This window comes from Gymnoscopelus braueri (assembly GCF_963280865.1).
Source record: "Gymnoscopelus braueri genome assembly, chromosome: 21".
Classification (NCBI taxonomy): domain Eukaryota; kingdom Metazoa; phylum Chordata; class Actinopteri; order Myctophiformes; family Myctophidae; genus Gymnoscopelus; species Gymnoscopelus braueri.
In genome coordinates this window covers 17,487,290-17,510,267 of record NC_137623.1, presented here as the reverse complement: position 1 = coordinate 17,510,267, position 22,978 = coordinate 17,487,290, and the positions used below count along the sequence as shown (strand labels likewise).

General features: G+C 42.8%; 1 protein-coding gene across 1 annotated transcript in view; it reads left to right on the top strand.

Annotated features, from left to right (window-relative positions):
• Positions 1-22,749, top strand: part of cubn (cubilin (intrinsic factor-cobalamin receptor)) — a gene marked incomplete at its 5' end in the record, with an annotated part of 100,080 nt that extends 77,331 nt beyond the window's left edge. The window contains 20 exons of the mRNA XM_080418203.1: positions 878-1,065; positions 1,657-1,825; positions 2,420-2,623; positions 3,963-4,112; positions 4,255-4,376; positions 5,934-6,159; positions 6,521-6,708; positions 7,947-8,103; positions 9,029-9,178; positions 9,472-9,687; positions 11,233-11,362; positions 13,718-13,935; positions 16,432-16,628; positions 16,999-17,161; positions 18,123-18,331; positions 19,108-19,249; positions 19,887-20,068; positions 20,396-20,561; positions 21,310-21,545; positions 22,619-22,749. Of these exons, the coding sequence (XP_080274329.1) occupies positions 878-1,065; positions 1,657-1,825; positions 2,420-2,623; positions 3,963-4,112; positions 4,255-4,376; positions 5,934-6,159; positions 6,521-6,708; positions 7,947-8,103; positions 9,029-9,178; positions 9,472-9,687; positions 11,233-11,362; positions 13,718-13,935; positions 16,432-16,628; positions 16,999-17,161; positions 18,123-18,331; positions 19,108-19,249; positions 19,887-20,068; positions 20,396-20,561; positions 21,310-21,545; positions 22,619-22,726 (3,521 nt within the window). The 3' untranslated portion in view covers positions 22,727-22,749. The remainder of the gene's footprint in view (positions 1-877; positions 1,066-1,656; positions 1,826-2,419; positions 2,624-3,962; positions 4,113-4,254; positions 4,377-5,933; positions 6,160-6,520; positions 6,709-7,946; positions 8,104-9,028; positions 9,179-9,471; positions 9,688-11,232; positions 11,363-13,717; positions 13,936-16,431; positions 16,629-16,998; positions 17,162-18,122; positions 18,332-19,107; positions 19,250-19,886; positions 20,069-20,395; positions 20,562-21,309; positions 21,546-22,618) is intronic.
• Between the last annotated feature and the right edge of the window lie 229 nt (positions 22,750-22,978).

Here is a 22,978-nt window from a genome sequence, read left to right as displayed (position 1 = left end):
ATATATTAAAAGAAAATCCATAGTGAAAACAGCCGATCTACAAGCTCACAACGCGAAACATAGCGACGCGTTGTGAGCTTGTAGATCTGCTATTTGCACTACTTTTGTGTGACACTCTTGTACGATGAAGTAGGACATTAATTAATGAAAAAAACATAATAAGTTGAAATATGGAGATACAAGGTTTCTGCCCGACAACAGTGAATTAATAATGAATAGAAAGCCAACCCATGCATATAGTTACCAAAAGGAAGCATTGCGGATTACTTTCAGTATATGTTTCATTCTCTATGCCTATGTAATATAGTAATATTATTGGTTTGGATATACTGTATTTGCGAAGAAAGATACTGTAACAATGTTGGTAACAGCAGCAGATGTAGTTGTAGTAGTAATAGTGGTGGTATTCAGTAGCAGTACTAGTATTACTGCTACGTAGGGTTGGGCGATATGACTTCAAATCAATATCACAATTATTTTGTGATACCGACTGCTTTTAACGCTTTTGATTATTACAAAAAACATAGAGAGAAGATTTCAGGTCTGCAAGCCACCATTGTGGTGGCTTGTATAACAAAGTGTTATACAGTGTTAAGTGGTTAATCTGTCTAATCAATTAATAATTTGTTCATGTCAATTTGTGTTGATATTATAAGAAATACGAAAAAAATATGAACAGTGTAAAAAAAAACTCAGATTATTCGATTCAACAGAGTAAAATTAAGCAGGTTAAATATTTGATTCAATATATTTCTGGTTAATTTCCCAGCCATACTATTACTGTTTGTAATATTTTCCAAGCCATCATTTTCCTTATTTGCTCCTCATCTTTTTCTATTGGTTCTCCCTCTCCTCCTCCTACTCCTCCTCCTCGCAGTGTGTGGAGGAGAGCTCAACGCTCCGTCGGGCACCATCTCCTCCCCCAACTACCCCAACATGTACCCTCACAACCGCCTGTGCCGCTGGGAGATCATCGTCCCCGCGGGACGCAGGGTCACCCTCACCATCAACGACCTGAGGCTGGAAGTTATCAGCAATATAGGCTGTGTGTGGGACTACCTGGAGGCGAGTCCCTGATGTCTCACCTGAGACACATAGCCCGTTCAATCCGGGAACGCATACTGTGTCATTTTAGATTTCTTTGGCAATTTAAAAATTAAGAAATCGTGAAAATGTGTGCAAATCTTTGACTATATATATTTTTCAAGCTAACATTTGTAACTCAAATCTTTGCTTCTGGGGGTCCCTGGAACAAAATATTTTACAAATGTTCGCTTAAAAAAATATATATTCAAAGATTTGTACAAATTTTCAAGATAAAAAAAATGCAGATCTACAAGGTCATAGCGCATGCACTCGGTGCAGCGCTATGAGCTTGTAGATCTGCTATTTCTTTTTTATCGTGAAAATGTGTGTAAATCTTTGAATATATGTATTTTTAAAGCGAACATTTGTAACTCAAATCTTTGCTTCTCGCTCCCTGGAACAAAATATTTTTACAAATGTTCGCTTTAAAAAATATATATTCAAAGATTTGCACAAATTTTCAAGATTTTTTTAATAGCCAAAGGCATAAAAAAAAATGGCTTTCCCATTTTCTTAATGGGTTAACTTGCTGTTTTCCTGACACCAACTCCTCCTTCGTGTGCGTGCTAGGTGTGGAACGGGCTGGGGGAAGACGCCGCTCGCCAGCGGCTCTGTGACACGGTGCCAGCGGGCACCCAGCTGCGCTCCTCCATGAACACCATGGCGCTGGTGTTCCGTACCGACTCCTCCAACTCCAACGGAGGCTTCTCCGCCAGCTACTCCTCCAACGAAGCCGCAGGTCAGAGAAGATGTCAGATATCAATCAGACCGATGATGATATTTCAATAACACCCACCCATTGACCCGTTCAATCTGGGAACGCATCTGTGTCACTTTAGATGTCTTTGGCTATTCAAAAATAGCAGATCTACAAGCTCATAGCGCCGCACCGAGTGCCGCGCTATGAGCTTGTAGATCTGTTATTTTTGGAAAATAAATTGTGAAAATGTGTGCAAATCCTATATACATTTTTAACTCAAATCTTTGCTCACAATGCGTCGCATCGCAACGCATTGAGCATTGAGCACATTGAGCTTGTAGATCGGCTATTTTCAAATGGCCGAAATGTATATAGGGCTGAAGTGGGTAATGTATGTTTTGTAATAATAATCAAACTCTACAAAGTAACTAGTAACTAAAGTTTTCAAATAATTGTAGTGGAGTAAAAGTATAATATTTGCCTATGAGAGGTAGTGGGGTAGAAAAAGTTAAAGTGCAGAAAATTGGAAATACTCCAGTAAAGTAAAAAATACCTCCAAATTGTACTTAAGTACAGTACTTTACACCACTGATTATGCCTAAATTGTAAATGGTATCATGCTTGTTTGTTCAGAGTGCGGTGGGATCCTCAGTGACCCGGCGGGCGGGAACTTCACGTCCCCGGGCTACGGCGTGTCCAACTACAGCAACAACCTGGGCTGTGAGTGGCTGATCCAGAACCCCCGGCACGTCAACTCATCCATCGTGGTGCTCATCACAGACCTCCACGTGGAACACCACCAGACCTGCGAGACCGACTTCCTCCAGTTCCGCCTCGGTGAGTCAGCGCTCTGCAGGCCCGTCACAAACCATGACAATTTAGTTGACAATTTCATTCTTATACAAATGATTAATTGTGTGTGTGTGTTTTTTTGTGTTTTTTTTGCATTGGACATTGGACAAGTATTACATTTTTTATTTAACCATTTAGAACCCCATCACCAGCATCACAATGTGATGGATTGTTGCATCGTGAGCTTGTCGTTCAGCTATTTTCAGCGAAAGCTTTCCCCACAATAACAGAAAACAGAAAATACACTAGTATAGAGCCCTGAGGGGCTCCGCTGAACCAAAAGGGGTTTAAGTGGTTAAGAAAACAGGTGTACAGCAGATGCACGCCCCACAGTACAGTCAGTACCCCATGCTGGTCCCATATTCTCTTTTCCCTCCCTCCACCTCGTACACATTGGCAAACTGATAAGCGATACACAACATCCTTTATAGGCTTTGTAAAGACAAATATCAAAGGGCAGATATTAAATGTACAAAGCCTATTACCAGGGTCCCCACGGTCATGAAATTCCTGGAAATATTTTGAAAAAAAAAAAAAAATCCAGCACTGGAAAAGGTTTGGAATTGATCAAAGGTCCTGGAATTTATCAAGGGTCCTGGAAAAATATTTGGCTATGCATTGTTTTTGGCTATTGATTTTTTTTAATACAAAACATTTTCATAAACATGTATAACATTACACAAAATATGTAACATAAGTAGTTTTTCGCCGAACGGGCTGTGTAACACCCCATCCGCACTGCCAGCGATGCGACGTGATGCGACGTGACGCGAAGCGAGCGGGCGATGAAATCTCATTAAAATACATGTTTTTGAATGAGACCGTCCTGACCTACCGCGAGCGACAACGAACCGTGCAACGACGTCGTCCACCCCTCCTATTTTCGCTCGCAGGGTCACTATGCCCTAATTTTGCACGAAACGTTGAATGAAATTGTACTATCTTATATTCTATGCTTTATTTTTGCTACACTGCCTATCTTTGGGCATTGTACATAGGAGTAAGAGACACATTATTGCGCTGAATGATTGTTTTATAGGCCTGGAAATTGGGCTAAATATTCTGGAAAAGTTTTGGAAAAGTTTTGGAAATTCATTGCTAAAAATGTGTGGGGACCCTGTATTACTGAAATATGCAATAATCAGAAGAAATACACACAAAGCACGAATGCTACCGAATGTTCACCGATTATGACATGCTCCGAATAGGGGCACTTCAACGCATATGGTTGAAGTGGTTCAGTGCTGCCCAGTGCCAGACAACAGTAGATTATGGCTGCACATGTTTTTTTTCCCCCCTAACTAATCTGTGTTGTTTTCTCCAGGTGACCATGATGGAGAGCAGCTGATTAAGATTTGCGGACAGACCGTCCCCTCACTGCCCATCGTGGTCTTCACCCCAGAGCTGTGGGTCCACTTCAAGACTGACGCATCAGGGGGAGACGTGGGCTTCATGGCCAAGTACATGTTCTCTGGTAGGACCCCACCGCTCTCTCACAGTTACCAACAGGGTCACATCAACTTCTCGACCTATCTGGGAATTCCACCATCAACGTGGAAGAATGCGATCGGGGACATTATGACTAACGTTTATTATCCCTCTCCTCTCCCCTTCAGACTGTGGAGGCTGGCAGACGGGAGAGGGAGGTGTCATAGCCACTCCTAACTACCCCAACGTCTACCCAGGGCCCAGCCGCTGTGCCTGGCTCCTGGAGGCCCCAGAGGGCCACACCATTAAAGTGAGTCTTTGTCAACACACTAATATAATAATAATAATATAGTCCACACTCCTCTGTGGTATTTGTCACTGTATATTTGCATATACGGTGAAATTAGTTATCTGCATTTAACCCATCCTAAGGCAACAGCCAATGAGCTCTCAATTCTCACTGAACAACAGTCAACCCATTGTGTCCGTGACCCAACAAATGTGGTCTCCATGCTGCCACCAATAAAGTAGAGGAAGGTGGCTTCTTATCCATCTTTTTTTGTTTATTTACTTTGACCATGTGCCTTGTCTTATTGAGTGTGGCTTGTCTTATTCAGTGTGTTGATTGATTTGAAGCTCAATGGCCTTATGGTTAGACTGTCCGCCGTGAGATTGGGAGGTCGGGGTTCAATACTCGGCCAAGTCGTACCAAAGACTATAAAATTGGTACCCAATCTCTCCCTGCTTGACACTCAGCATCAGGGGTTGGATTGGGCGTAAGTCCCTGCAACATGCTAGCGTCATGTCCTGAGGGGTACTTGGACATCAAGCTGCCTCACGTGACATAAACAGGAGATGTGCCCTGACCTATGGGTCACATCGCTCCCAAGGCTACTTACTTACACGTTGATTGGCTACTCAAACGAGTGACCTCACGGTAGTCTCATAGGTCAACAAGAGCTGAATTGGAATCCTGAGATTCCCAATTGTCTGGTTAGACACCCGTTGCCTTCAATTTGACATGCTGCCTGTCTGACTAAATATTGTCTAATCTGTACCAGGCATTAGTTGCAAGGGTGGGGAGGGGGCTTCACAGCAGGGAACACCGGCTTTGTTCAGACATCACCCATTTGGAAGTGATCAGATTGGATTTGTGTATTCAGACCTTGTTGACCTATCTATATTGTTTGCTGTGGTAACAACATACGCCTGAGTAAAACTAATACTCTGTCATATGACGATGTTCCCTGCCCACATTTCCCAAAATAACCAATCTACAAATCGAAATGTGGCGCATTGTGAGCTTGTAGATTGGCTGTTTTCAGCATAGTTTAAATTTAGTGTCCAAACTGAGACACATCTTTAGAAATCGGATTTGAACCGCATTTTAAACCACCAAGGAATGTGGTTCAAATCTGAATCGTAAATATAATTTTCCGTGTTTTTGGGCGGTGTAGCCGCCCCTATAAGTGGGGTTGGGACACCTCATTAGCTGTACTGTGATTGGCTCATTAGTACACCCCTAGCTGTACTGTGATTGGCTGACTCTATTGGCTGACTCTATTCAGCACTGTGATTGGCTAGCGAGACACATGATGACATTAATAACCTATAAATAGGATTATGCACTTTTTGGAAGTGAACTTCCATCACTATGATGACCACTGTGATGACCACACCGCCCACTTCACACTGGGTGTGATTTTTTTGTCTTTGTTCAGACATGATCAAACCAATCTCTGATTCTAATCTGTCTAGGAGGCCGGCCATCTGATTTGGCCTGCCAGTGTGAACGTACTAGCCAATTAAAGACCTCCATTCTAAACATGATTAAACGTCTCCACTGTGCTTCTCTGCCTGTGTCCAGCTGACCTTCAGCTACTTCAACCTGGAGGCCCACCAAACGTGTGGCTGGGACTCGGTCACCATCTTCAACGGCGGCCACCCAGGCGCTCCGGTCGTCGGCCAGTACTGCGGGACCAACTCCCCGGGAGTCGTGCAGTCAGGATCCAACCAGCTGGCGATCGTCTTCCTGGCGGACCACAGCGTGTCCAGAGGAGGCTTCGTGGCGTCCTGGGAAGCCGACTCCTCCGGTGGGTACCGACAGTACAGTACACGAGCACATGACTCTCTGGAATCTCTTGACTGTTCTGGTTTGATCGGTTAGTTGTACCAGTGGTTCTCAAACAAGGACCCCCAATTTGATATTTTAGGGTTGGCTGCAGACCCCCGTCTGAAAAGATTTTGTGCCATCTGACAAGATTTTGTGCCATCTGAAAAGATTTTGTGCCATCTGAAAATATTATATTTTCTCTAATATATATAAGAGATTTGTTTTAAAAAAAAAATCCAAACGTATTCAAACATTGTTAACATTACTCTCTGAAAGCCTTTTCTTTTGCAAAGGGAAGCCACGGCGTCATTAGACTGTCTTCTTTGTTTTTTTTGTCCCAGGTTGTGGAGGGGTGATCCATGCAGACACGGGTACCGTAACATCTCCCAGCTACCCCCAGCAGTTCCCCGCCAACTCGGAGTGTTCCTGGCACGTCATCGGCAGCGAGGGCAACCACCTGGAGATGGGCTTCAACAGCCTCTTCCAGATCCCAGACACCAGCGGAACATGCCAGGACAGCTACGTCAAGGTGGGCAAGGGGAGGAGAATTGGACAGGATTCATTGTTTACAAAGGGTGTGCCGCGTTTTAGGGTGTTTTCACACTGTTTCAGCCCTCAAAATGAACGAGATTTTTCTTTGCACATAATGTGAACACTCCTAAAGAACTCAGACCCCTATGAAGCGAACCAAAGTCAGGTGGTCTGTGTGTTTTTATCTGCAAGAGCTGAAAAGTTGAATATTTTCAACTTGGGCGCTTGGAAGCGTTTGTAAGGCGCTCGCCGTTTGGCCTAATAACATAACAGACATAATAATATATCAGATAGGAAACATAAAATAGGGGTTCAATCAATTTGTTTTTTGATTAACTCTTTGACTGCGGACGACGCGATAATGCGTCAAGTGCTACTTTGTCCAGTTGGCCGTCGACGCGTTCGAGGCGCTGGACGCGCGTTCATTGTTTAATCTCTGATTGCGCTATGCTGCTTAATATTCAATGTTATTTTCGAGTTCCACTTACTTCACCCACATCTGCATCCGGTTTCATGACCTGGATTCCGTTTCCGGTTTTTGATTTTTTTCCCCGGTCATTTTCGTCCAAAATAGGTAAACAAACGGTTTTTCACACGGTATAACAGACAAACGGACAGGTTCTCTTCTATAATCTATGGTCTGGGTGACGATCAGTCATCGCCGTCGTGTATCACATCGTAATTTTGGCCGATCAGACAATCTGGGACTACGTCACATCCGTTTTCATGTTTTTCCCTGTCTAATCTCCCAAGAAGGGTGACAGTGACCCAACGACCTGATCAAGCTGTCATGTGCTGCTCTCTAGTGGCGGATTTGTGCTGTGCCTTTAAATTATGTGTCTTCAAATTATTTTCATGAAAAAAAATCTAAATATAAAAATAAAAAAACACGAAAATTGCTGGCACTGGGGGAGTACTTTATGAAAATACTCTGGCAGTCAAAGAGTTAATGAATAATTGAGAAGTGCATTGTTTTATTTTACAAATCGATTATTCTAATTTATTATTATTATACATACATATATGTAGATATCTTGACCTTTTCATGTTCTCTTTGACATGCATATTTAATGTTTTTTTTCTACGTTTTATTTTGTATTTTTCTCCCTTTCTGGAAAAAATAATCTCCCTCTTCTTTACACCCTGTGTAAACCTGTGATGTGACAATAAAGTTGATCCTTATTCACTGCTGTATGTACACACAGTGACGCAATATGTGTGTGTTTCCTCCACAAGGTGTGGTCAGGCAGGTCCCAGGCCGACGATGCCCTGCTGCTCACAGGCTGCGGCAGCACGGCCCCGGGCCCCGTCGTCGCCCCTACAAACATCATCACCGTGCGCTTCCAGTCCACGGGTGTACCCGCCACAGGCTTCTCTGCAGACTTCAACTCACGTACGTACTGTATAATGCACAGAACAAACGCCTCTATTTGGTCTTAGAGGGTTAAGCCCAGTCCGCACCAATGATTCCACAAGTTGTGACCACTTGCTACAGAATCCCAAAACTGCACCGATCTGCGACAGGTCAATTCCGACCGCTGCAACTGGTTGCAAGTTGCACCTCGCTGCGTTGCGAGTCATTGGTGTGGACCGGGCTATAAGGAGAGAAAGCTTAAGTACGCCGATTATTTAAAAAAAACACATTGATTGCCTAGATCCAGTTAACTCGTTTAAAAAATTTAAAAATAAAAATCCAATTCATTTTTTAATTTGACCCAAAGACCAAGGAGATATGATATGATATGATATATATTTTCGAAGATCTAGACTCCTATCCACTTCCTTGTTAACTTAAAACTTAAAAATTCCGTATCTCGGCTCCTGAGTACTTTTATTTTTTTAATGAAAAATAATAAAAAAAATAAAAATAAAAATAAAAATAAAAGAGGCATAAAACTGCAAAAAATCTGAAATAATTCAGGCAGTGAATGTGTTAAGACCTGAGGCCGATTCTACAAATGTCTTCTAAATCCCAACAATTTTCTGAAAAACGTTTCCAGTTTCTATATCATTGGTGCTCAAACCTTTTCATCTTAACGACCAAACTAAATTATATGTATTTGGCCGCCGACCCCCATCTCAAAATGTATTGTTCCAGGGACCACCTGAAGCAAATATATATTTAAAGAATTGCACACATTTTCAAGATTTTTCAAACATAGCAGATGTATATCTTCTATTTTTGAATGGCCAACCAATGTGCTATATATATTAAAAATATCCTAAATTGTACCTATATATAGGTCAAATCTAAAATGACACAGATGCGTTCCCGGTTTTAATGTGTTAAGTTGTTAACGTTTCCTTCTGTCTTGCAGGCTGCGGGGCAAACTTCACAGCAGCCAGCGGTCGTGTGACGTCTCCCAACTACCCCGCCCACTATCCAGACTACGCCAACTGTAACTACACCATAGATGCTGGAGCAACCGCCATCATCGTCCTCACGTTCCGCATACTCCAAACCGAAAGTACAGTAACCTCCACCTCCTTCCTCTGTGTTATTCAGTGGTGAAAAAAAAGTATTCAGATAGAGGTCCTGGTAGGATAGAAAACCAGCAGTACTAGAGGTCCTGGTAGGATAGAAAACCAGTTGTACCAGGGGTCATCAAGGACCAGGATTGGTCCAGGATTGGTCTAGCAAACCTGGTTTAAAAACCTGCTTTAACAAACCTGCTTTAAAAACAAATTTAAAACGTGAAGTTAAAACGGAATGGAAATGGAAATAAAAAAATTAAAACTAATGAAAAACTTCTGTCTCCAGTCACCCCAGTCACCCCAGATGTGTTCAACTGTCAACGGGACGGGGTAAAGATCTACCGAGGGACCAGCGCCTCAGGCACGCCCATTGCCAATGTCTGTGGCCAGGCTGGCCACCCCCTCCCCGGTCCTTACTCCAGCTTCGGCCCCATGTTTATCAACTTCTACTCGGACTGGAGTGTGAACGACAATGGCTTCATGGCCGAATACCGCACCTATCGTAAGTACACACGCGCACGCACGCAAACACGCACGCACGCACGCACGCACGCACACACACACAGATATACTGGATTTTGGGTCTAGCACTCCACTGAGAAAACCCATTGTTGATGCGCTACCTCTTTTTCTTATTTGGATGCATGGCTATTTGGGGGTCCTTGGTATGCCTGGTACGGTCAACTTTGGGAACCCCTGGACTACCACTTATTTTCACGAAACACACATTACCCAAATAAGCCCTATTTAATACTTCAGCTATTCGAAAATAACCGATCAACAACCGAGCTTGTTGATCGGCAATTTTCACCATCAAAACCTCTGTATTTCTTCCACCGCTGCAGTGCAGTCAGTGGATATGAGTCTAGGGACAGGCATTTTTAGTAATACCAGTCTGAGTCTCTTTCTGATCTGTTTTTCTGTGTGTATGGCCTCCATGGGTCTCTCCTCCCCATCCGGCTGAGTGGTCAAATCCCCAGCGATTGTTCACAAAGTGCACCGTCCTGCCATTCCGGGCGTTCCCCTCTTGGCCGGCCTGAATGAAGCGTTCCACACATTCTGGACCACATTCCCCTCCGGTGCGGTGTAAACAGTCTGCACCATGGGGGTGCAGGCAGGCCCCCCACAGGAGCCAGATTTGAGAGATTTTATTGTCACATAGATCAGTGTTTCCCAAACACTGGGTCGGGACACATTTGTGGGTCGTGGACACATTTGTATGGGTCGCCGGTAAATATATTTAAAAAGAAGGGGGAAAAAGGGGGGGGCAACATTTTACGGGAAGAAAATCTAACATTGTTAAAAAAGAAAAAATCTAAGGAATTCCATGAAAAAAATACAGTAAAATTAGGAAGTAATGAAAATGACATAGATGTACTTGTGTTACTATACTGGGAACCCATCGCCAAATGAAAAGGAAAAACCGCGCCCTCTGCTGTTTTTGACTATCTCACTTGGCTCTGGGAGGAAGTCGACGTAGCACACGTACACAAGGAAACCAGGGTTTTGGTCTGCCTTCAGCCTTTCACTTCCAGTGGTGTGACTATGTTTTCATTCCCACTAACAATATTTCTACACGGAACACTAACACCACTTCTCCCAGTGAACATGGATCGTTTGGTTATAAGCCCACTTGTTTCTATGATGAAAGAGCAAGTTAAAATGTGAATATCTTTCTGTGGTTTTGTCTGCTCCGAGGACACTATTGTTAAATTAGTTTCGGTTTGTTTCTAGTGGGGAAGGATCGGTACACACGTAAATCCCGCCCACTGCATTTGATTGGGTAAAGCGCGACCTGCTTCCTGATCTGAAGGCACGCCCACTTGTAGGCCAGTGTGTACGCGATATGACGAACCCCCCCGACAGATTCAAACGCAGAGCAGAATCTGTTCTTGAGAGATTACTATACTTGTGAGGTGCAAATGTCCCCACTAGTATAGTACAATTTGAGAAATAGGCATTGTGAGGACCATTTTCCTGGTCCTCACAAGAGAGATGATTGTTTTATGGTAATAATATGGTGTGCGTCTGTGTGTGTCTCCTGCAGCATGTGGTGGTTTCTACAATGCAACAGCAGGCACAGTGAGCAGTCCAGCCCTGTCCATGTCTAACTACCACCACAACATCAACTGTACCTATCACATCATGGTGCGCACCAACACCGTCATCGACCTCAAGTAAGACTGACTCTCCACACAGAGAATACACCATATACAATACATTGGGCCTGATTCCGCCAGTGGTTCTCAACCAGTGGTCCGAGGACGACCAGTGGTGGGGGTTCCAGGTGGTCCCCAGCTAAATGATGGAGAGTTGGTAGCCAAATGGACCTCTATAGATCTTTAACTCTTCATGTTCTCGAGCGTAAAATGAAACCAAATGGACCCTTGCGGGTCCATTTTGTTTCATTTTATGCTCTCAAGAGTTAAATTATTGTTAAACATCTTCATTACTTAATTAAAGAATTGTTATTTTGATCAACGTTTGCCTGTTGTCTCTCCTATGGTACAACATCAATACAGTTTGGAATTATGGACAAAATCGTATCCAACGATAACAAAATATTCAAAGTTTTGTGTCTGAGAATCTAAATCTCATCGAATGGTGGTCCGTGGCTCACATGCCGAATAAATAATTAACCTTGATGTGAAAAGGGTTGAAAACCACTGCACTAAGCTGTTCGTAAATAGTGCCTAAATAAAGTGACTAAAGGGGTGCGTATTTTTGATGAGCACAATCTCTCGTGCGATGGACTTTTATTTGTGTGTATCGCAGGTGAAACTCATTTTTGAGATCCTATACGCCCCATTTAACACCATAAAAGACGGCAGACCATAAACGTCATCCCGCTTCAAAATTGACAGATCTACAAGCTTACAACTTGTAGATTAGCGCAAGCGAGTCCCTCACGCCGAGCGTTAATAAAGTAAATACTAAATAGCCTACTCTCATGTGTAATGACGAGAATAAGAAGACTACCAAGTTTAACCTCACGACCAAAGGCTAGGAAAACTTGGAATGGATATTATATAAGCCCCTTTCTACTGAACAATTGCCCACTCACGTTTGCCGAGGTAAAAAGATGATTCTGGAATCTGCAGATATACAATATTTTTTATCAGAGCATTTTTGATTACTGAGGGGAATCTGTTCTTTGGACGAACCCTCCACTGTATTGGAAATGGAGTAGGCTAATATTTCACCCATACTGTATTTTCATCAAGATAAGACTGCATTCATGTGATCACTGATGTGATCAATATTATAGATTAATATCGCGATGGAGTTGGCATGAAACTTAAAGCCCAATAGCGAAACTGTGGCCACAGTTGCAGAAATGGCAAGCACGCCAAGGGAACTAATAATTCAGCTCTAAATGCGTCAACTGAAAAGAAATAAAAGCGGTTGAATTTGCATCATGTCATGTCTATAATATGCATAGAAGCAATAGATCGTTGACATTGTTTTTCTTTCTTTTTTATGTGTTGACAAATGTTGGGCACATACATATTTTATTTGAAGTTTGGCACTATTGTAATACATTTTGCATGAAGAATAAAGCATTCTAAAGACATACACAAGCTTTGATACCATGTAAGTCAGCCTCGGAGCAGACTTGAGAGAAAGCAGACCTCCCGCAAAATTAACTGACAGAAAGAGATGAATGAATCAGACTACTAACATGGGAAGTTGCGTAAATTCCGTTACGTTCAAAATATGGGCGTAAACAGCTTAGTGAATTGGGCCCAATAACTCTAGTAGTTCTCAAACGTTTTATTTATTTCAAGGACCCGCATAACTCTGAGAGTGCACAAATGGAACGAAATGTACACTCAGAGTTACTGATCTGTAAGGATCCATTTGGAACCACCTTAAGCAACCTTGATGGTCCCTAGACCCCACTTTGAGAACCAGTGCTCTACACGCAATCCTTTTAACCATGATCCCTATTTTGGGCATCTCATTATAGGCCAAAATCTTCAAATACATTTGAAAAGGTTGAAAGCATTTTCAAAATAGCGAAAACAGCTGATGTACAAGCTCACAACGTGTCGCGCCGTGATGCATTGTGAGCTTGTATGCTATTATTTTTGCTATCCGTCCATAAACCACAAAGCGTTTATAGGGCTTAATTGGTTAACACACAGCCAGTGAAAATAAGGCTTTCCTCTGTGTTCCTGAGAACTCAAAAGTTCAAAGTGTGTTGAGGGATTGTCCTCAATGGAAAGTCCTACTTCTTCTGGCTAATTCCATCCGGGGTCGCCACAGCGCATCATCTATTACCATCTGTTTCTGTTTTCTGTATCGTTTTATCTCTTGCATCGCATCCATAGAACTATTTGGCCATCCTCTTCTCCTCTTACCTGACAGCTCCATCTTCAGCATCCTTTCCTCAATGGAATCTACATTGTTTTAATGAATCTAACTGAAAATTACACCCAAACACCAAGACTGTGGTTATACTAGGAATCACAGTGACCAACAGTAGAAGACTATGGTTATACTCCATTATACTCTCTCTCTCTCTGTAGATTCAACACCTTCCAAATAGAGGTCTCGTCCTCTTGTCGCTATGACTACGTGGCAGTGTATGACGGACCGGACACCTTGTCTCCGTTGCTAGGGAAATTCTGTGGCTCCGCCCTCCCACCAAACCTCCGCTCCACGGCCAATCAGCTCTTCATCGTCTTCAGGACGGACTCCTCGGTCAACGGGCTGGGCTGGAGGGCCACCTACAGCGAGACCCTGGGTAGGTGGGCGACCGCGGAGGATACAGTCATACAGTTCATATCAAAGTGGTTCTCAAACTTTTTTATGTCAAGAATCCCTAAATTAATATTTTGTGCCAGGGACCCCGATAAGCTTGTAGATCGGCTATTTTTGGTGTAGAGGGGGAAAAGAGCACAGTACAGAGCCAAAGGTCAAGTTTACTAATGTAAAGTATTGAGGGTTAAGTGGTTAAATGACACATTAACATGAATCCAACATATTAATAGAAAAGACAATGTGTAAACAAACAAGTTAAAACATACATTTACACAACACTAATGATAGTGCTAGTCCATGAAAAGTTCATCTGTAACATAATTTTACATATCATGTAGTAGGGAGTCCCTGCATCTCTCTTTCAGCTAAGGGGGTCCTTGGCCTGAAAAACGTTGATAGTCCATTCAGCTTCTGTTCTGACAGACATCACTTTACCTAGTGACCAAGGAGCTCTGATCCATCTAAGCCCAGTGCCCATCCGGTGTGTCCGTGTGCATGGTAGCTGTTGTTCCATTGTCTCAAACATCGAACACTCGCTCATCCTTAAATCCGAGTGTGTCGTAATCTTATCAAACTATTAAAATACTCCCATGAGGGCATAATTGGACAATGGGTCATACAATGGGTCTGCCTGTAAGAGCTAGCCTGTGATTTCCCAAGAGGTGTGTGTGTGTGTGTGTGTGTGTGTGTGTGTGTGTGTGTGTGTGTGTGTGTGTGTGTGTGTGTGTGTGTGTGTGTGTGTGTGTGTGTGTGTGTGTGTGTGTGTGTGTGTGTGTGTGTGTGTGTGTGTGTGTGTGTCCGTTTAATTGACTGCTCTCTGCACAGACACAGCCTTTGTTCCTCAAGAAATCTAGCCACACAAGTGCATCCTGCTTGTGTGTGTGTTAAAGAACACACACAACAAAGCAGGACAGAGTAAAATAGATTTGCCATGCCAGCTGTGTGACCACAGACTCGCCCTGCACTCATGGTGAAGCTTAAATCACTCCCTTCACTGCCACATTGTGTCACAACAAGCCCCTCCTCCATTTTGTTCCCATGAACCACTGGGTGGTCTAATAGTAACGTATTCATTCTCTACCGCAGTGATTCCAAACCTGTGGGCCCCGCGAGGGTATCGCAAATAAGTGGGCCCAATATACGTTTTTACCTTTTTCTTTAAAATCTGGAAGATGTTATTTCCATTGTGACAATGATAAATAAGAACTTACGTATACTACCTTAGTTCCATTGATCCACGCTGGAACACAACTGATGGCATTAACTGATGAGCATTCAAATAAACATGCTCTGAAAAATGCACGCAGCCAACCCATCTGACCACTCAACACCGACAGGTTGTCGTGATAAATGGTCGGATGGGTGGGCCAAGTGGGCCCTGATTCCAGAAAAGTCTCCCTCAACCCATTAAAACCGGGAACACCATCTGTGCAACCACTTAAAACATTATTTTATACTTTGGCTATTCAAAAATAGCATATATACAGTACAAGCTCAGAGTAGTATAGCTACAAGCTTTTTTTTGTGAACATTTGTGCAAATCTTTGAATATGTATATTTTTAAAGCGAACATTTGTAACTCAAATCTTTGCTTTTGAGGGTCCCTGGAACTAAATATTTTGAGATGGGGGGTCGGCGGCCAATTACATATCATTTTGGGGGGTCCTTGACATGAAAAAGTTTAAGCACCACTAGATATTATAGCAACATTAGAAGACATTTGTACATGTGTTCCCGGATTGAATGGGTTATTGGTACTGCACTCCCATGTTCCAAAAACAAGTTAGTGTGGGGAGGGATTGGGGGGGAATGCCTCTGTTTTTGCTATCTCCCCTGGTCTTTATTTTGTATTCAGACACAGGTCACTATCCGTGACTAGTGACTATTGTAGAGACAAATTCAAGTCTATGATAGAAAGGTTGCAATCTGTGCGTTGTCACACCAGCTTTGTGACTCAGGACTTTTTCTGTTCCATTCAGATTATAAACACAGCTCCTTCACTAACTTCCATGGCATTTCTGGTCGTTTACTGACCCCCACAGGCCAATACAGGGAAGCGCTGAAGCCTGTGTGTGTGCATCTGGCCTGACCGGTGGAAATAACAGATCTACAAGCTCACAACGTTGTGAGCTTGTAGATCGGCTATTTTTGACAGAGAGATTTGGTGTAGGGAAGAACTGGAGCTGTCCAAGGATAGATCGCAGGGGGACCCGGGTCAAACAAGTAAATAGGGTTTAAGTCATCAATGGTACACATTGTGAGCTTGTAGATCTGCTATTTTCCACTATTTTATAAATGCAGTGGAGTCAAAAAGTATAATATTTGTCTTTGAAATATAGTGCATATACTGTATGTATCAAAGAAATACAAATAACCAAGTAAAGTACAGATACAAAAAATGTTTTACTTAAGTACAGTACTCAAGTAAATGTGCTTCATTACTGTCCACCACTGCTGTTGACTCCTCTGTGTGTTGCAGGGCCGGCACAGGGCTGTGGCGGCTACCTGTCCATGCCGATGGGCATGTTCGGCTCGCCAGACCCCAACCTGGACGGACGCTACGAGCCCAGGATGGACTGCGTGTGGACCATCGAGATGCCCGTCAACAAGGCCGTCAACCTAACGTTTCTCACCTTCGACCTGGAAGGAGGCACCTGCCGCTACGACTATGTCAAGGTGAGGGTCATCATGAGGTCATCTGGGAATATAGTGATATTTATGAAATGTTTACGTAGATGAATTATAAAAATAATAATAATGATACATTCGCAGAGCTTTTAAAAAAGGTGCAGAATAAAAGTATTGATTCCCCCAAACTGCATGAATGCTGCTTTATAGATGTGACTCTGGGAAATAAGGAACCTTATGCAACAGAGGTGAAGTGATCATATTATCGTAGCGAAAAGCATTCCAATGAAAACACAGTAACACACACACTCTTTTGGTCTCCCTCTCTCTTTTGTTTATTTTATTATTCTCTCACTCCCCCTCCCCCCTCCCCCCTCTCTCTCTCTCTCTATCTCTCCCTCTCTCTCTCTCTCTGCAGGTGTATGATGGTGACAGCATGAATTACCCCCTGGTGGGGACGTTCTGTGGGACCACCATGCCTGCTTCCTTCGTGTCTGCCGGCAACTTCCTGACTGTGCGTTTCTTCACGGACAGCAGCGTACAGAAAACGGGGTTCAACGCCACCTACAGGGCTGTTGACCGTAAGACACTCTCAACTCTATCGTGTTTTACTGTATGTTCTGTGCTGGGGACTAACGTAGAATGCTGCATACACACAAATCACTTTAAAAAATAAGCGTAATGACAGACTCTGGATGGTAAAAGAAGATGAAGCTGAAAACATCAGGATGATAGTGTTTTTGTTTTGTCTTTTCACTCTACTGTAACCCACTATCAATTGGTCGCAGAGCTGTAAGTGTAATAAGTCTTGTATCCAAAAATACAAATACTCAATTAGTACATACTCACAAAGTCACAAAATGTACTTAATTACAGTACTCGAGTAAATGTACTTTGTTACTGGCCACCATTAGCTTAAAGTTATCTGTCGCCAAGATTCATTTCAGTAATTTTTTTTACAAGATTACAGAGTATTGATCAAACAAGCAACAGAATGTATGTTCAGAAGCATCTTCCATAAAACCCTAATGGATATTTCATGAAAGCAAATAGGTTAAAGTCTCAATCTGCAACTTCTTCAACTGGTTGGCTGTGTGTGTGTGTATAACAGCAAGGACATACAGTACGTTTACATAGGTAGAACATAGGTTTAATGCCTAAACATAATAATTCTAGCTACTTATTGTGCTAATGGCTTAGGAAACACAGCACCAGTTCCACAAATCACAGAAGAAATTCAGATCTACAAGATCAACAAGCTCACAATGCGTCGTGATGCGACGCATTGTGAGCTTGTAGATCTGCTATTTTCAAAAGATTTGTATACGTTTGATAACGTGTGAAATGTGACATTCTACATAATGTGTACTTTCTACTTGGTACTTTAAGTCGTTTTGATACCAACACTTTTGTTCTTTTACTCAAGTAAATTTGTAATGCCGGACTTTTACTCGTAAACAGAGTATTTCTACATTGCAGTATCGATACTTTTACTTAAGAAAGAATGGGAGTACTTTTCCCTCCACTGTCCTTTCCCCACAGGGCTCTGTGGCGGCACGCTAAACGCCACTACGACCGTCCAGACCCTGACCTCTCCGTCGTTCCCCAACGCCTACCCGCCCTTCGTCTCCTGTCGCTGGATACTGGACGCCCCGGCCCAGGAGAGCGTCAAGGTCTCCGTGGAGACCTTTGTCCTCCAGCCCGGCCAGGCCTGCACCACCAACTACCTGGAGATGAGAGACCAACCACTGGTGAGTTGAGGGATATCCATACTGGATTGGATCATACCCAGTGGTGTAAAGTAACTAAGTACATTTACTCAATTACTTTACTTAAGCACAATTTTGAGATTTGTTTTTACTTTACTGGAGTATTTCCAATTGTCTGTACTTTTACTTCTACTCCACTACATTAGCCTAGTTCCAGACCATAGACCCCAGGTTATAAGCTCCACGCAGCTTCAGGCTGATAATCAGGCTACCATTACATCTCAGAGGCAAATATTATACTTTACTCCACTACAATTATTTGAAAACTAGTCACTAGTTACTTTGTAGATTTGGATTATTATTACAAAACATACATTGACCTATATACATTTCGGCCATTTGAAAATAGCCGATGTACAAGCTCACAATGTGTCGCATCGCAACGCATTGCGAGCTACGCATTGTCAACTATTTTCAAACGATTTTGATAGATTTTACACATTTGAAAACTTGTGAAATGGGAGATTCTGCATAAGGAGTACTTTCTACTTTTGGTACTTTTGATGCCAATACTTTTGTACTGGACTTTTACTTGTGTACTTGTGAGTTTTTCTACATTGCAGTATTGGTACTTTTACTTTAAGTAAAACATTAGAGCACTTTTTCCACCACTGATCATACCATACTACACTGGTTCTCAACCTGTGGGCCGGTGGCCCACAATAGCAACGATTGATCGTTAAGATAAACATGCTCTGAAAATGCATGCGGTCCAAAGAGTGTTTATTATAAATCTCTTCTCTGCACTTGTTTTCCAGGGAGACTACGGCCAGTCACACAAGTTTTGCGCGGCGGAAAGCGTCCCTGACTTCTACAGCTATGGCAGGACCATGCACCTGCACTTCAAATCTGACGCTTTCATGGCAGGAAACGGCATGAGAGTGAACTACCAGGTGGCAGGTGGGTTTGTGACGGTGGTCACCACACTTCCATATACAGTAGACCAGTGTTGATTTTGACCAACATTTTTTATTTAGTTTTAGTCGTAGTATTTTGAATAAAATTCCATTTAGTTTTAGTCATCTGAAATGTTTTAGTTTTTGTTTAGTTTTAGTCGACTAAATATCATAAGATTTTAGTCGACTAAATCTACTGTTGATTTAGTCGACTAAAATGTATTTTGGCGGTGCCTTGATGGTGTCTTAACCCATTTTTGGCGGGAACCCCTATTTGTAACTATACCTTTCAGGACGGGAACCCCTTTTGGGGTTCTTGTTGCTATACGTACAGTATATAGCAACATACATTTGTTGTAATTTTTGAATAAATATTTGAAGTTTTTCAGAAAACTTAGGTCAGGATTTAGAAGGGTTTTTTAGAATCGGCCTCAGGTCTAAATGGGTTAATGGCTGTTTTTACACTTGGTTGCATGCTGAAAATAGCCGATCTACAAGCTCACAACGCTCTTTCCTCTCTCTTCTCACGGAATACGAAAAAAGGAAAAATAATATCACCCGCTGCTTTGAAGCTGTAAACCTGTGATGATGTGACAAATAAAACAGATTCAAATTCTCCCTGTTTGTGTGTGGATGGTCAGGATGCAGTCGTACGTACGAGCAGGAGTATGGCTACCTGAAGAGCCCCGGATGGCCTGCCGTGTACGCCCACAGCCTGGACTGTACCATCATCCTGCAGGCTCCGCAGGGCAACACCATCTCTCTGTTCTTCAACACCTTCGACCTGGAGTCACACAGCCAGTGTGCATACGACTACCTGGAGGTGAACAGCGCGTGCACACACGCACGCACACACAAACACACACACACGTTTGTATTACCGTAGTTCTGAGGACATCAGCATTCTGAGAGTGTACAAATGGAACCAATTGGACCCGTAAGGATCCATTTGGTTCCATTTGTTCGCTCTCAGAGTTAGGATTTTACAGTGTAGATTGGGGTCCCAGACAGTATAGTATCAAATGGCGGTCCGTGGCCCTTATGCGTATCAAACCGGGGGTGTCCTTGGAATTTAAAAGTTGGCGAAACACTGCTGTATGTAACGGTATGATCACGGTGTGTGTGTTTGTTTGTTTGCTGTGATCGTCAGGTGCGTAACGGCAGCACGGCGACCTCTCCTCTGATGGGGAAGTTCTGTGGCACCACCCTGCCGGCCCCCGTCTTCCCCGGGTCCAACCAGCTCTACCTGCGCTTCAAGACCGACGCCTCGCAGGCACGAAACGGATTTGAAGCCACGTGGACCTCCTCCCCTCAGGGTGAGACCTGAAAACACACACGCGCGCACGCACGCACACACACAAAGATAGATGCTTAACCCCATTAAAACCAGGTACTCATCTGTGTAACCACTTTAACCATTATTTTATACTTTGGCTATTCAAAAATAGCAGATATGCAAGCTCATGGTGCCTCACTACGAGCTTGTAGATCTGCCATTAAAAAATATATATATATATTTTTTTTCGTGTCAAATCTTTGAATATATATATTTAAAGCGACCATTTTGAACACAAATCTTTGCTTCTGGGGATTCTACAAATGTCATCTAAATCCTAACAGTTAAAAAAAGAAAAGGTATGTTGCTACAATCAGTGGTTCTCACACTTTTTCATGTCAAGGACATGCCAAAATGATATGTACAGTATTTGGCCGCGGATCCCAATCTCAAAATATTTTGTTCCATATATATAATTTTTTTTTTAAATATATTTATATATATATATATATATATATATATATATATATATATATATATATATATATATATATCACAGATTTGCACACATTTTTTCACAATGTTTTTTTCAAAAATAGCAGATCTACAAGCTCATAGCGCGCTACAAGCTTGTTTATATGCTATTTTTGAATAGCCAAAGAAACACACACACAAAATGACACACAGATGCATTCGCGGTCTTAATGCAGTAAAAACGTCATACATAAAAAATAAAAAAATTATATACTGTACTGTGAAACATAACAAACTGACGTGTTCTCCGGCAGGTTGTGGTGGCACGCTGTACGGTGACCATGGCTCGGTGGCCAGTCCCAACTACCCTGGCACCTACCCCAACGGTACTCACTGCGAGTGGGGCATCAGGGCGCCCAATGGGCGCGTGGTGACGGTCACCTTTGCTCAGATCAGCATCGATGACCCCGGCGACTGCCAGAATAACTTCCTGAAGCTGTACGATGGGCACGACTCCTCCTCACCTCCTGTGGGACCCTACTGTGGAGCGGTATGTACCCCCCCCCCCTCTTTGAGCAATTCTGTCTAATTCTGTCTAATTCTGTCTCCAATAGGCTCTCTGCATAACTCATCGCTTCATTTGATTGGCTCAGCAGCTGATTTAAACTGGAAACACATGAAGGTGTCGTTTGTTTCCAGTTCAAATCTGCTGCTGAGCCATTCATCTATGAGATGTGACGCCCCCAAAATGTTTATTTCGGGGCAACAACATTTCTTTATTAGACTGCTATTCTCTATTAGACTGCTCATAAGCTCTTCAGGTGGGGGGTGGGGATGGGGTTTTAAAGTATTCAGGCCATTCATCTAAAATAAAGATGTTTACATTTATTGAAATACGAGTGCATGAACGTATGACACATCTGTCCCATTGGTTGGTGCCGGTCGCTGTCAGGTCATGGTTCACCAATGTTGAACCCGACGCGCTTCAGCTCTGTCAACCTAACGCAACAGGGAAGCTGCGCCTCGTTTTCCCCATATAATGGGAATGAACGGCGCTTGCGGCCACCCGAAGGAACTGACTAGGGGTGGAAATTATAATCGATTCAGCAATTAATCGCGATTCGGACATGGACGATTATAGAATCGATTATAAAAATTAAAAATCGATTATTCGATTTTTTTTCTCATCATATCGTTAATTTCACAGAGCAGCAGCCATATTTTGGTTGGTTATCAGAATATTGAGAAGCCTTTGTTATAAGTCTGTATTATTTTACAAAAAAGGACTTGTTGATTTTCTTGTTGATTTTCTGCAATTGTTGATGTTGGCAAATATAACCTTCCAGCTGACAGTGACACATCTCTTCCATTAGTTTTTATTATCAATAAAATATAATGGAAGTAAATTAATCGCGAATCGCAATAATCGCAATTTAATTGAATCGTAGCCCTCAGAATCGGAATCGAATTGAATCGTCAGGTACCTACCAATTCCCACCCCTAGAACTGACCATAGCTTTATGCACAGAGTCTGTCGGGAGACTGATAAGGCGGAAGCATTTGAAAATTGTGTAAGACTTGCTCAGTGTGTTTGAGCCAGTGTGTTTGTGTGGTGTTTGACAGGAGACCAACATCGCTCCGTTCACCTCCTCTTCCCACCACGTGTTCATCGTGTTCCAGGCTCAGTATGCCGTTTTGCCCTCCGGCTTCAGACTCACCTGGAGCAGCTGAGAGGAGCACGCCAATGCACGCACACACGCGCGCACACACACACACACACACACACACACACACACACACACACACACACACACACACACACATACTCACACCACACACACCACACACACCACACACACACGCACACACGCACAGAGCGAACTGCATAAGTGCTGCTCTATGTGACTCAGGGAGATAAGGAACCTTATGCAACAGAGGTGATGTGTTGTGATCGTAAAGAAATTAACTTAAGTAAAAAGAGCA